This window comes from Lycorma delicatula, chromosome 4 (assembly GCF_047948215.1).
Source record: "Lycorma delicatula isolate Av1 chromosome 4, ASM4794821v1, whole genome shotgun sequence".
NCBI lineage: Eukaryota > Metazoa > Arthropoda > Insecta > Hemiptera > Fulgoridae > Lycorma > Lycorma delicatula.
In genome coordinates, this window is record NC_134458.1 from 10427156 (window position 1) to 10442310 (window position 15155).

Sequence of the window (15155 nt, forward strand, 5' to 3'; positions counted from 1 at the left end):
GACAGTTTATGATAAAGATAAATCTTGTTTTGATTAAGTGTTCTTCAAACCATCGAATACAAATCTCCATCCGCTTACAAAGACATCATGTACTGATGCCTGGACTGCGGTGAACTGCATTGGTAATAATTTCATTGATAACAGCATCATGTTGAACAGATTGTTTGTAGCTGGTACGAATATTAGGTAAAGAACTTGTTTCCTGAACATTGTGAAAAATCACACTAATTGTTTTGGAATCTGGAATCTTACAATTCCGAAAACATATTTCATATTCTACTGCAGCAGCTGTAGCATTACCATTGCACAAACCCAAAATGAATACCATATCAGCATATTCTACTGTTGTAAATAAGTACAGCATTACTTCAATGGTAGACTGACCACACTCAAACTAAAATTCACAGAAAACCTTCACTGACAGCACAGTTCACCGTAACCCAATATACTTAATGTACCTTACAGAATGATTTAAACACTGGTACATCATTGTGCACTGTTGAGCACCAGCTGTTGTTTTATTGCCAACTTTGAAATATTTTTTTTTTTTTTGAATAATTTATTGTATTTCTGTTGTTAATAAAAAAATTATTATCTACGTAATTTTTATTTATTTATTTTTATTTTACAATTGTGTAATTTCCAGTTCTTTTAAATTTTTAACAAAAATTTTTAGAATAATTTTGTTTTAAAAAATTTTTCACATTACCAAAAAGGAATATGTTTTTTGTTTACATTAAATAAGTACTTTTCTGACAAATGTAGCAGTAACATACTGTTTTTAAATAAAATTTGAATTTTTCTGTTTTATTCAACTTATCTTACACCATTTTGTTCAAAATTAAACTCCCTACAAGTTTTGTTTAAACCCATTTAACAAAGTTACTATAAGTCAAATATAAAAACAGGATTCCAATTTATTGGTTTTCACCCCTGATTTCTCAAAAATGCTTCAGATACAGTGCTGGACTTACTTTATTCTATTTTTCAGGTCAAAATCATAAGAAATCACTAATTCTGCCCCTTAATTAACTTCCTGAAAATTTCAGTACAACCAAATTTCACCATGGTAGCTGAAATCCATGCGAAATTTTCAATAGTTTCCAAATGAAGCATTTTAGAACATATGTTTATATGAACTTTTTTTCATTATTTTCACAAGTAGAATAGGTAAGAGCCTGGATAACTGTGCGCACACGCGAGTGTGTATTGTCGCCGAATGGCTCTGATGGCATGTGACACTTACTAACCTTATGGTGGCCCTGAAAAGGGCCGTCTTTGCCATCGATTGGCTTCAACAGCTTATTGTAATGCTAACCTTAAGGTAGCCCTGAAAAGGGCTGTTGTCGTCGAATGGCTTTGACAGTTTGTAATCCATAACCTTGTGGTGGCTCTGAAAAAGGTCGCTTTTTGCATTAGCTCTGAGAAGAGCTGTTGGGTCCGAAAGCTAGTCTCTGGTAAAGTCAGGGAATTGTGGCGCATCCATTGAAGTCCGACCGGGATTTCCCTCAATGACAGTTGGGTCCCCACTAGAGTGTGGCAGTGGTGGCCCCCAGAGACCTGCAGTGTTGGGTCAGCGTTAGTTGTCCTTCACCAGCGCAGCCGAGGCGGTTCTCCCTGAGCAATCCCATGCTGGGCTGGCTCCTGCTGCCAAATCCGCCAGCCAAAGCGATTTAAACCCAGTGAGCTGGAGCTGGGGTAGGAAGGTAGCGTCCAGGTCCAGGTCCAGCAACTCCCTCGATGGGCCAGCCAGGCCTGCTACTTCAACGGGGATGTTTGTATCTGCCAGGAGGTACCACATTGAGCCAGCCAGGGAAGTTCTGTCTTTTTCCATCTTCTTCTTCTTGGTCTTCTCCAAGTGGTGATCAACAATGAATTGCATTCACTCTTGTGGTGCACTCTCTCACTGGAGCCTGAGAGTGGTGGGGCTGCAGCGCAGCTATGGTGGGAGATCTGCGTGGTCATCTGCACGGCGGTAGTGATGCTTGTATCAGCACGTCCGTGTAGTGTGTGCCAGCTCGCATCTGAGTTGCCAGTGTTTGCCCGCCAGTATTAAATTAGACATATATGTGGTAACAACTTATATATATAGATATAAGATAAGATTACATAAATACATTTATTAAAGATAAATTATTCCAGTATTGGAAAGCAAAATTACAAGTACACTTATAATATCACATAAAACTTCATAATAGAAACCATAATTTTGAAGAAAATGAAAAAACATTAAAAGAATATGTTTTAATACAATAAATATAGAATTTAATATCAACTAAGGATACTGTGAAACTGGTATTGGAAATTAATATGGTACTTTAACTTAACTAATTCCTGGCTTTTGGTGGTTTATATTTTAGATATATACAAGCTGCAGGGTATGTCGTAGGCACGCCTCCACAGCTAGGCCACCTTGGCGGGCAGCATCTCGGAATGGTATTATTAACTGTCCAAAATTGATTACCTCTTGTGTAAAAAGTTTTTTTGAATGATGAAACTGATATAACAAAAGTTAAATTAGAAATTTAACTCTAGAAATTGATACTAACGAATCGTTTTTTTCTGCTACTGATCTGTACATTCCAGTGCCTACTTTTTGGTTATAGTTCATTATTTTATGAAGAAAAACGATCACATAAATAAATAAAAAATATGTAAAAAAAAATTTTTAAACACCACTCTTAAATTGCACAATAAAAGTTAAAAAATAATTTTAGGGCAGTATCTCAGAATGGATTTGACAACAAGCTTTGATGGTGATATGTAAGATAATGTGAAATTCATAGCTTCAAATTAATGCCAATTTTTTCTTGTGTGTTTGTCCTTCACACTTTAGGCCATTCATCACGCATAAGAAACCATTGGCAAAAACATCAAATTTTTAATTCGAAGCTATGACTTTCACATAATCTTACATAAAGCTTGTTAAATCCATTCTGAGACACCTTCCCAAAATTATTTTTTATGTTTCAGTGAGTTTAAGAGTGGTTTTAAAAATTTGTTACATATTTTTTTTATTTTCTACTCTTTAATGCATTTAATATAAGAGTGGTTTTTAATAAGTTTTTATATATTTTTTATTTTCTACGTTTTAGTCTTCATAAGTTTATACTTTACACTACTTTGTGTGCGCTAGCACACAAGTTTGAGCGTATTTAGTGAAAGATCAGATCGGTACCTTTTACAGTGGGCAAGTGCAATCAAAACATAGGGCTAAATGATTTAATTTCCAGATAACCAAGATACGGTCAATCAAGAGTGTACCCAATGTGTTAAACAGTTAACGCTCGACCTGCTGACACATACATATCGTGAAAATCAGACGAGCGGTTGTCGAGATATTACCATACCACCCTATCACACCCCTTCACCAATTTCCGAACGGCACCCCAGGGGCACTTGAAAATATTATCATCCAACATGTACCACTGGGAGCTGCTAAAGTAGCTAATAAGGAAGTCGAAAAAAATTTTCAGAGCTCTAGGACTGACCATTTTTGAGATATTTGCAATTTTCATCCAAAAATTCAGATACGGTTAAAAAGTACTACATTTTCCCAAAACTTTAGTTGTTGTAGTAGCAACAAATATATAAAAATATTAATATTTGTATACACATATATGGTATATTTATATATAATTTATATATAATAAAATAACAAGTATACACCTGACCACCACGAGACATGTACTAATAAATCAGGATTTTCCACTAATGATCTATACATTCCGATGTTAAGCTAAGGACGCAAATACACACACAGACACACATGAAAATGCCATTTAGTAGGGTAGGATATATATATATATATATATATATACAAAACTTGAATGTAAAAATAGCAAAAAAATTATTTAAAAAAAAAATCTAATTTTAAAAAAAAAATATCTTTTTTAATTTTAATTTCTAAAAAGATGTTTTAAATAAAACTGATAGCTTACCCTTCAAGAAGGCGGGATGTAGAGGATGACCTTTCTTTATTAGCTGCTCTTCCTCGTCTTAACTGCCTTGAAGATCTTGATCCAGAAACATAGCCTTCATCTTTTCTTTTGAACAATCGTTCCTTATCAGGTGGCTTCAATGATGTTAAAGGTGGTGGAGCAGGAGGAAAACCTGGTCGGCGACGGCTTAATGCATCTGGATCGTGTTCTATAGTTAACTAAAACAATTTTTAAATAAATTTTGAATATGTTTCTATTTTTTATTAGATTAATTACATCATTTTATAAAAATAAAACTTCTCAGTAACATTACTTATGATTTTTTAAAATACAGACATAAAATTCTAAGGCTTGTCATCAATATATAACCATAGAAACACATAAACAGATATATCAGCACATAGACGTACTAAGATAACCTACAAATATAAAATAAGCAGTAAATATTACTGTTAGCAAATCTTCTTTTTATGTAATAATACCACACTTGAAAACAAGGTATCTAAAAAAATATAACTTTTTTTTTGTCTTTTATAATTTTACTGGTTTTATACACCATTTCTTTGTTTTATACCTGTCGCCTAGCTTCAACATAATCTTACACCAAAGATCCTTTAATTATCTGTTTCATATATTTAAATATTTTTCCTAGTTTTGTCTTCTTTTACTGTTTTTACTCTCTACACTTCATTTTAGAATCTTATTCAATGATCCTATGTGTCTTAACATATGCCAAAGCAGCCTTGTCCTTTTTTTTAGAAGATTCTGCCAAAAATTACTCTCTTGTCCAATTAGTTATCATATAACAATAAATCAAACCACCTACTTTTCACCAACCTAATTTTCATAGCACCAGTAAGACGACTGCTTCTATACTTTCTTTTTCTACTTTCTGTACTTTCCATGTTTCACTACCATAAAACGCTACATTCCACAAAAATACTTTTAAGAGTTTCTTTTTTATTCCTAAATCTATATTTAATAATAGCTGTGAAAAAAACAATCATTATATGCATTTCTTCTTTTTTTTTCCATAGCATACTGAGTTTACACTGTAATTCTCCTATCCCTTGTGATAAGAATTTATTATTATTATTATAACACATAAAATCTCATTTGTAAAAAAAATATCATGTACTCATTAGCCCTTTACATTGTACCTAACCTTGAAAAAGAGAGCTTTTAAGTAAAACACACTTAGATCTTGTACCGTAAAACTTCTCGTCCAAAATTTGTCACAATTTGCAAGGACATAGATTTTACAAGATTTTTACTTTATTACATACTATACTCAATATGGTTATTAAACATATTACAGTTTAATAACCAAATACTGATTTTTGTTTTAGATTACGGACAGATTCTTTCTAGTAGCAAAAAACAATACCTGACTGTCATCCAAGTATAATTTCTTTATTTCAACTAACTTGATAAAAATTTCATGATTTCATGTGAATAGTCTGTTAGGAACAAAAAGAACAGATTTTTTTGATAAATATCTTTAAAGAAAACTTTATTAAAAATAATCAAGAAAAAACAAAGCTTGCTCATTTATAGAAAAAAACAGGATTTAAGACCAACAATTAACTTCAAGATAATCAGTTCACATAAATTCTTACCTGCAAGACAGTATCAGAATATCTTATTAAATTCTCAATATTTTCGATAGGCTGATCTTTAACTGGTGTTCCATTTACTTCCAATATACGATCACCAATATGAAGGGACATCAAATCATTATTAACATCAAGCCTAAAACCCAACAAAATATAAATCACATAAAAAAATTATACTATTACAAATTGTATTCTACATATCATGAATACCCTTCAATCACATAGCAATTAAAATATCACTGTAATAGGTACCACTTCTCAGAGGAATAAAAATTATAATGCTAGCCATTCACTGTGTAATTTGTATTGAGAAAACAATGAACTGGCTGACAGCTTCTAAATAATAAAAAGGAGAAACGTAGACATAATACAGCTATGTATACAATTTTCCAGTTCAAGAGTTCATAAACAACTTCACATCAACCATGGGCTTCTAAAAGTTGCACCATATATATATCTTGGAGATTTGCAGATTATTCAACTTATCGCTCATTTGAATTTTGAAATAATTATATAATTTCTTCATATTATCATCTTGCTTGCAAATTCTTAATCCAATTCAATTTTTCACATATTTAGCCCCAAAGGAAAACAACTATTGATTAAAAAAAATTATTAATCTTTAGTTACACTTTTATATAATAAAATTGTAAGTAATTCTCAATATAATCAAGTTTTTTAAGTATATAACTTTTGTTATAGTATGAACTTGCAAACTACAAATTTCTGAAATTGGAAATATCATTTACACTGAAATATCAGATTCACAATTTTATGACTACTACAAGTCTCGCTAATTCAATGAGCAACACTGTCACCAAAGATCTCAGAATTAACTTAAAGCACTCAACACTCAGAAGCAAGTAAAAAAGTTTGCTAAATACACATTTGTATCAGTTTTTCATTGAAAAAAAATTTATGGTTTTTTTTAATTTTTATATGTAAAGAACTGATGGAGAAGATTTGGTATTTGGAAGATAATAGTTTTTTTATTTCACCAACCCAATGAAAAAATTAAAATTAAAAAATGTCTACCCAGAGAATCAACATTGAAGGAATTAAGAAGTAAAGATGTGAAACATTCAATATAGACGACTTAAGTTATAAATACTAAATCTGAAAGAAAGGCAAGAACTAGAAGAGGAGACACAATGTATTTCACTGAAGACAGGATTAACAAAAGACAACATACAATCTAATTTGCTATTTATAAAATGGTAATAAATTCATGACCAGAGAAAGGAGATAGAAAACATGACTGTTTGCAAATGATGTTAAGATGTTGTAAGGCAAAGGAAATAACACGAACATAAGAAATTACGCAAATGTAGAATCAAGGAATAGGATATGAGATATGGAAAATATACTGAGTAGAATGCAGCAAAGAGAAAAGAAATGGAAATACAATTTCTGAAAATTATAATAGCACAATAAAGAAGGGATAGGTTAGGAAGTAAACAGAATTCCATAGAATAGTGAACAAAACAGGGACCAATTTTACTGAGTCTAACATACAGAGCCAATAAAATTTAATTTTATATAACCGATGATTATAGCAGTTTATTAACCAATTCTTAATTGAAATATAATTTTTTTTCCCAGCCGTCTCTATAAATGTTTTATATAATATTTCTTCAAACTACAAAACAGATAAAAGTTTTAAATATTATTCTACACAGCTAATGTTTCACATTGTTTAACAAGCTTCTTTAATATCTAACCTTAAAAATTATAGGATCAGAAACAACATATGGGATAACTTTTTTTTAAGGCTTAAAAAAAGGTCACTTGCATATTGTTTAGTTACATTTTATCAAACCTGCAATTTGATTTCAAATCTGCAGATTTGAACTGTGTAGATGTTAACAACTTTTTATCATTTTAACAAATAAATCTAAAACTGTTTTATTATTTTCCATTAAATAATTAAACAAGAAATAATTTACTATTGCATCACTTGCAGAGTAGATAAATTTCTACAGAAATAAAAAAATCAGCAACATAGTCGTCAGCTTTTTTTCTTTTATTCTAATGAATTATTTTCTATTCAACAAATAAAAATACACTTAAAACAGAAGTAACAAAAAAACCTGAATGCATTTCAGTTAAAGTACAGAAATGCAAAAAGGATGAACTACAGTTCATTTTAGATCTTATATTGATGTAAATAAATGATTACTCATATTAGTGTGCTGTAAAGAAAAATTAAAACCTAGGAAAACATCACTTTTTGCAAGGGATAACTATAAAAACCGATTTCAAAATCAACTTTTACCAAAACACAATGATATTCAGCCCTAAGTGATACTGGTGACTGGCTACATAATGAGCATTATTACTTTCAGAGAAAGAAACTCTGATTGGTGCGACTCATACCTCAGATATTTTACATGTATCACAGCTATAAGCCTGAGACACAGTATAAAGCAACTAATTAACAATTTGTTCTGTGGGAAACAATGCAACACTTAATATACGCAAGCTACTTTATACTTAAATAAATTAAATTATTAATAATTTTATGTTTTAATATCTGTGCTAACCAAAAAATGAAATGATTGGGAAAACACTATCTTTGAAATAATGTAAATACAAGCTACTGTATAACTGTACTAGCAGTAATTATTTTATTTATTCCTAACTTTTTCTTTTCCTGTTTAGCCGCCGGGAATCAGTCAGGTATTACTTCAGAGGATGCATGAGGTTAATACATATGAGCATACATGAAGTGTAGTCTTTTACAGTCTTAGATCGACCATTTCTGAGATGCGTGGTTAATTAAAACCCAACCACCAAAGAACACTGGTATCCACAATCTAGTATTGAAATCCATATAAAATTAACTGCTTTTACTAGGATTTAAACATTGGATTAGGAACTCTTGACTTCAAAATCAGCTGATTTGCAAAGATGCGTTCACCACTAGACCAACCTGGTGGGTTATTTATTCCTAACCGAACCTAATAATAAAACTCTAATAAAACAAAAGCGTTTTTCTTTATAAATTCCGAGAGTTTTAAGGTTTTCTTTATCTTTCTTTATAAATTTTAAAATTTTTTTTAATAATTTTATTACATAAGATGTTTTTGATCATTTTTATAATTTTTGTTCATTGCTCTACGAATTAAGAACTGCAAATCCAATCTCACCAAAAGCATCACAAATTGGGTCGTTTATGAGAAGCAGATAAGAAGTCATTTCTACAATAATCTTGAGAACAGCTACCTCCTATTAGTCAAAAAACATTCTGTCACTTTAATCATTATAAAAATAAAAATTAAGATCCATACAATTCAAATTAATTTTATTTAAAAATTCTTCTTCAAAATCTCAAACTCTGGCTACACCACTTCACAGTGAGAATAATTTTCCATAATTTTCTCACACATTTTATATTTAATCAAAAACATCAAACAAAAACATAATTTACATACATTTCACAACATCTTTGATCTAACATCAATTACTTTCTCATTTTAAGCAGCATATCCATCTCTAACAAATAAAAGGATGCGTTTATCTTCTCTTGACTACATTGCTCTTTAATAAAATTTTATATAGAATAAATGTTTAACAATGCAAATTTTTCAAGGAAAACTACTTAAAACAAAGGAATTCTACAAATACTCTTTCCAATCACAGGTATTTATCGGCTTTTAATATTTTGTTTTAAACTATGCAGCATTTTTTTCTGACAGGCATGGAGAAAAGAATAAAATAAATACAACAGTCTTACTGAAATAGTTTCAGAATGACAACCTTTGGCAAAATGAAAATTGTGCAAAAATCCCTACTCCAAAATAATACGGAACTGCGCCTATGATATGATACTATTTCCTTGAGACAACATTTTATTTTTAAGCAGTTCTATAATTAGTTGCAGGTAACCTCTGCTGTATAAAAACTTAAAGTTGTAAATGAATCAATAAGGTAAAATTCTTCGAAACAATGCAAGAATTAGTCTCCGGATCTTCCAGCTTGAATTCCAGGCAGCTTATTGCCAACTATTATTTTTGGCTGTACATTTTTAACAATTTATTAACTGAAAAAAATGTTACTATAAAATTGCGTTAATAATAGAACAGTTTTTTTTTTCAAAATTTCATAATTAAACTCTAGTGAATCACTGAAATTAAGCTCTTTAAGTCTTGATACAACAATGCAATGCAAGTACAATAATAAGACTCAACATTTTTAATAAAACAGCAATGATAAACTGCTTCTTTTTTTTAAATAAAAAAAGGTACCTTCTTTTGTAGGTATGTGCTTATTTTTAGAAGTAAAAATTTATACTTTCATTCCATTAATCTCAAAATAAAAGACCTTTAAAACAACATGCACATATTTAGTTGAGGATATGCATAATAAAATATTTTTAAGACTTCATAGAGAGGATAGTAAAATCTTAATAGTTAAATGAAGTCACATGAATACAAAAAGAATAAGAGTAGACTGGGGGTCCAGGGTTAGGAAGTATACAAAACTACATCACTTACAATCAATGGTTCCACGACATGAGAAATATCTTTCAGCGTAGCATCCTGGTAATCTAAGGGTCTTAAGTAAAAATAAAATCACAACATCCAAATCCAAGACAGATAAACTGGTTCTCATAGATCAGTGAAATTAAACAATTAATGGGTGCAATCTCACTGCATCTTGTTAAAATCTATTAGTTAATAGTGGCTGAAGCAGTCAATAATACTTGAAACAAAAAAAGAATAACAAAAATACTGAGAAAAGAAAAGTGATCAGGAGTAGAAAACATGGTCGAGAAGTCAAATTAAACAGGTTTTATAGGTTCAGATATATCATGTAAATCGATATGAAAAAGAGAAGTACCAAAGTAGTAAAGGTGTTTGAAGAGGCAGATATGAAGTGGAGCACTTAGATTCATCAATTACTGCATTAAGTTGGATATTCAAATATTTCTGAATAATTTTTTTTTTTTTGTCTTCAGTCATTTGACTGGTTTGATGCAGTTCTCCAAGATTCCCTATCTAGTGCTAGTCGTTTCATTACAGTATACCCTCTACATCCTACATCCCTAAAAATTTGTTTTACATATTCCAAACGTGGCTTGCCTACACAATATTTTTCTTCTACCTGTCCTTCCAATATTAAAGCGACTATTCCAGGATGCCTTAGTATGTGGCCTATAAGTCTGTCTCTTCTTTTAACTAAATTTTTCCAAATGCTTCTTTCTTCATCTATTTGCCGCAATACCTCTTCATATGTCACTTTATCCACCCATCTAATTTTTAACATTCTCCTATAGCACCACATTTCAAAAGCTTCTAATCTTTTCTTCTCAGATACTCCGATCGTCCAAGTTTCACTTCCATATAAAGCGACACTCCAAACATATACTTTCAAAAATCATTTCCTGATATTTAAATTAATTTTTGATGTAAACATATTATATTTCTTACTGAAGGCTCGTTTCGCTTGTGCTATTCGGCATTTTATTTCTCCTGCTTCGTCCATCTTTAGTAATTCTACTTCCCAAATAACAAAATTCTTCTACCTCCATAATCTTTTCTCCTCCTATTTTCACATTCAGTGGTCCATCTTTGTTATTTCTACTACATTTCATTACTTTTGTTTTGTTCTTGTTTATTTTCATGCGATAGTTCTTGTGTAGGACTTCATCTATGCCGTTCATTGTTTCTTCTAAATCCTTTTTACTCTCGGCTAGAATTACTATATCATCAGCAAATCGTAGCATCTTTATCTTTTCACCTTGTACTGTTACTCCGAATCTAAATTGTTCTTTAACATCATTAACTGCTAGTTCCATGTAAAGATTAAAAAGTAACGGAGACAGGGAACAACCTTGTCGGACTCCCTTTCTTATTACGGCTTCTTTCTTATATTCTTCAATTGTTACTGTTGCTGTTTGGTTCCTGTACATGTTAGCAATAGTTCTTCTATCTCTGTATTTGAACCCTAATTTTTAAAAAAATGCTGAACATTTTATTCCAGTCTACGTTATCGAATGCCTTTTCTAGGTCTATAAACGCCAAGTATGTCGGTTTGTTTTTCTTTAATCTTCCTTCTACTATTAATCTGAGGCCTAAAATTGCTTCCCTTGTCCCTATACTTTTCCTGAAACCAAATCGGTCTTCTCCTAACAATTCTACCACTCTCCTTTCAATTCTTCTGTATAGAATTCTAGTTAAGATTTTTGATGCATGACTAGTTAAACTAATTGTTCTGTATTCTTCACATTTATCTGCCCCTGCTTTCTTTGGTATCATGACTATAACACTTTTTTTTGAAGTATGATGGAAATTCCCCTTCTTCATAAATATTACACACCAGTTTGTATAATCTATCAATCGCTTCCTCACCTGCACTGCGCAGTAATTCTACAGGTATTCCGTCCATTCCAGGAGCCTTTCTGCCATTTAAATCTTTTAATGCTCTCTTAAATTCAGATCTCAGTATTGTTTCTCCCATTTCATCCTCCTCAACTTCCTTTTCTTCCTCTATAATACCATTTTCTAATTAATTTCCTCTGTTTAACTCTTCAATATATTCCACCCATCTATCGACTTTACCTTTCGTATTATATATTGGTGTACCATCTTTGTTTAACACATTATTAAATTTTAATTTATGTACCCCAAAATTTTCCTTAACTTTCCTGTATGCTCCTTCTATTTTACCAATGTTCATTTCTCTTTCCACTTCTGAACACTTTTCTTTAATCCACTCTTCTTTCGCCAGTTTGCACTTCCTGTTTATAGCATTTCTTAATTGCCGATAGTTTAAAAGTTTAAAAAAGGTTGGTAAGCTAGGAAATTTAAAAAGGGAAATGGATAGGATGTGCTGTTCGGTGGGAAGAGGAAGGTGACTTTTGGTCAGGTGACTTTAGAATAATTAACTCAGCTTCAAATAATGGGCAGGCAGGAGTAGGTTTCATCACGAACAAGAAGATAGGGAAGAGAGTAGAGTATTTCAAAAGGCATAGCGATAGAATCATTGTAATAAGGATAAAATCAAAACCTAAACCGACAACGATTGTTAACGTCTATATGCCTACAAGCGCCCATGATGATGATGAGGTAGAGTGTGTATACGAAGAGATTGATGAAGCAATTAAACACGTAAAAGGAGATGAAAATTTGATAATAGTTGGAGATTGAAATGCAAGCATTGGAAAAGGCAAGGAAGGAAATATATTGGGTGAATACGGGCTGGGCAAAAGGAATGAAAGAGGGGACAGACTTATAGAGTTTTGCACGAAGTATAATTTAGTAATTGCCAACACCCGATTTAAAAATCATAATAGAAGAATATACACTTGGAAAAAGCCAGGCGATACTGCAAGGTATCAGATAGATTATATCATGGTTAAGCAGAGATTTATAAATCAACTCGTTGACTGCAAAACTTACCCTGGAGCAGACATTGATAGCGACCATAATTTGGTGATAATGAAATGTAGATTGGGGTTTAAAAACCTGAAGAAAAGGTGTCAGATGAATCGGTGGAATTTAGAGAAGCTTGAGGAAGAGGAGGTAAAGAAGATTTTTGAGGAAGACATCGCAAGAGGTCTGAGTAAAAAAGATAAGGTAGAAAATGTAGAAGAAGAGTGGGAGAATGTTAAAAAGGAAATTCTTAAATCAGCAGAAGCAAACTTAGGCAGAATAAAGAGAACTGGTAGAAAACCTTGGGTTTCAGACGATATATTGCAGCTGATGGATGAACGTAGAAAATATAAGAATGCTAGTGATCTGAATCATTACATTAATATATTCACTTGAGATTGTTATCCATCCCATCAGCTCTTATAAACAGCAGCTGCTACCCCTGAACCAGGGATAGAAACGGCACCCGATCAAAAAGACAGAAGGAAAACAAAAGGAAAAAACTTAGTTTACTCCTATCCCCCTCTGAACTAAGAAAAATTAAAAGAAAATATTACAAAAAAGCATGAAACTGTTACAACAATTTACATAACACTTAAGAACAATATCAATAAAAAAATCCACTACAACAATTAGAAAAATATTATAAATAAAAATTTTAATTCACACATAAAACCAACAAACAAATAGTTTATGAAAATAAGAAATTATTTATAATTAGCACAATATTAACTTAAATTTCAAACTCTTATGGTGACTATACTTATTTTAGATTTTCAAATGAAAATAAAATTTCAGTTACGATATTTTCTTTCTTTTTCCTTAATAATCATCTTTTTACATTAAACATTATAAGTACCATAATTAAATATATATTTTAGGTAAACTATAATTAAAATGAACAATAAAGATAAGTTAAAGAATAAATAAAATAAGTATATGATCTAAGGACTGAAAGACATCAGTTCAAGGTAATATAAATTTTATTACTCTATTTAAGAACCTTTTTTATAAATTAATCGAGAGAAAACATTAGTAGTTAAAAAATATCTAAATGCATTACATATATTTGTATATTAACATATATCAAAATCACATGTTGGCATCCCTGTCATCAATTTAATGTAGCTAACTGATAAATAATCTAATATACATAACTACCATCACTCATTCAACTAGCTTGCTGAAGAGTTAACTTTTGAAAGATAACAATCAGTAATAAAATTTCTGATTTCAGAGGGTATGTAACAATCTGGAATTTGCTCCTACATAGTCAATCAATTTGACAAAAGTTATATGAATCATACAAATGTTTACAAGCTGAACAATTCAAAAGACCAAAATAGCGATAACCAATATGATGACAAGCATGTCATCGCATATTTATGTGATAAACAGTGGCAACAAATTGAAATTTCAACTCCAGCTCTGGACTCACACATATGAACTCATCACAAAGACAGGAGATTTACATTGCTAAAAACTGGAATTTGGCACTATTATAGTTAACTCAATTATTTGTAACAAACTGACCTACCAACAAACTTGTACAAGTTGTTGTCCAAAACAGTTTATTTACATTCATAAAGATACTAGACTTCACTTGTGTCAGGAACTCAAGCAATGCTATTCCATTGAAGATGAATTTTTGAAAAAAATAATATTTCTAAGGCATGGATCTATCAGTATGACACAGAATCCAAATGACAAAGCGCTGAGTCATTTGCTTCTCCTAAGCATTGAAGAGAAATCCTTATTCTCCCAACACAAAAAAATTCAAATACCCAATCATCAGGCAGTAAAGTGATGCTAACGATCTTTAAAAATGCAAAAGTATAATTTTCTGTGATTTTTTAAAGACAACATAATCAGTAATCAGTATTACAGAAATAAGTTTGAAAATAAAATAATGCTTGTCAAAGTGAAAAAAAAATACTCTGTACACAAAAAGAAAAAAATAATAAACAAAATTGCTCAGATTTCTAGTAAAAGGAATTTTTTCTAATGGTAGTAAAAAACAGAACCTAGTACACACGGCAAAGGAGTACAAGGTGTAGCTGGGATTAAGTTGAAAAATAAGTAATCTGTTATTTTTATTTAAGTGTTATTTTTTGTCCTTCCAGTGCTAGGAAGGACAAAAAATAACACACAAATCAATTATGATAATCCTAGCAGAAATATAGAATATTGTTAAATTTATTCAATAAATCATATTAAAACTA

At 31.0% G+C, this 15155-nt stretch overlaps 1 protein-coding gene across 5 annotated transcripts in view; it reads right to left on the reverse strand.

Moving 5' to 3' along the window:
• Nucleotides 1-15155, reverse strand: part of LIMK1 (LIM domain kinase 1) — a 154815-nt gene that overhangs the window by 82336 nt on the left and 57324 nt on the right. For all 5 annotated transcript variants that reach the window (XR_012756019.1, XR_012756020.1, XR_012756021.1 and 2 more), the window contains 2 exons: nt 5561-5693; nt 3942-4159 (listed from right to left, as the gene is read on the reverse strand). Coding sequence is in view for 2 of the 5 variants with exons in the window: in XM_075362282.1 (XP_075218397.1) it covers nt 3942-4159; nt 5561-5693 (351 nt within the window). In the remaining 3 variants the exon portion in view is untranslated. The remainder of the gene's footprint in view (nt 1-3941; nt 4160-5560; nt 5694-15155) is intronic.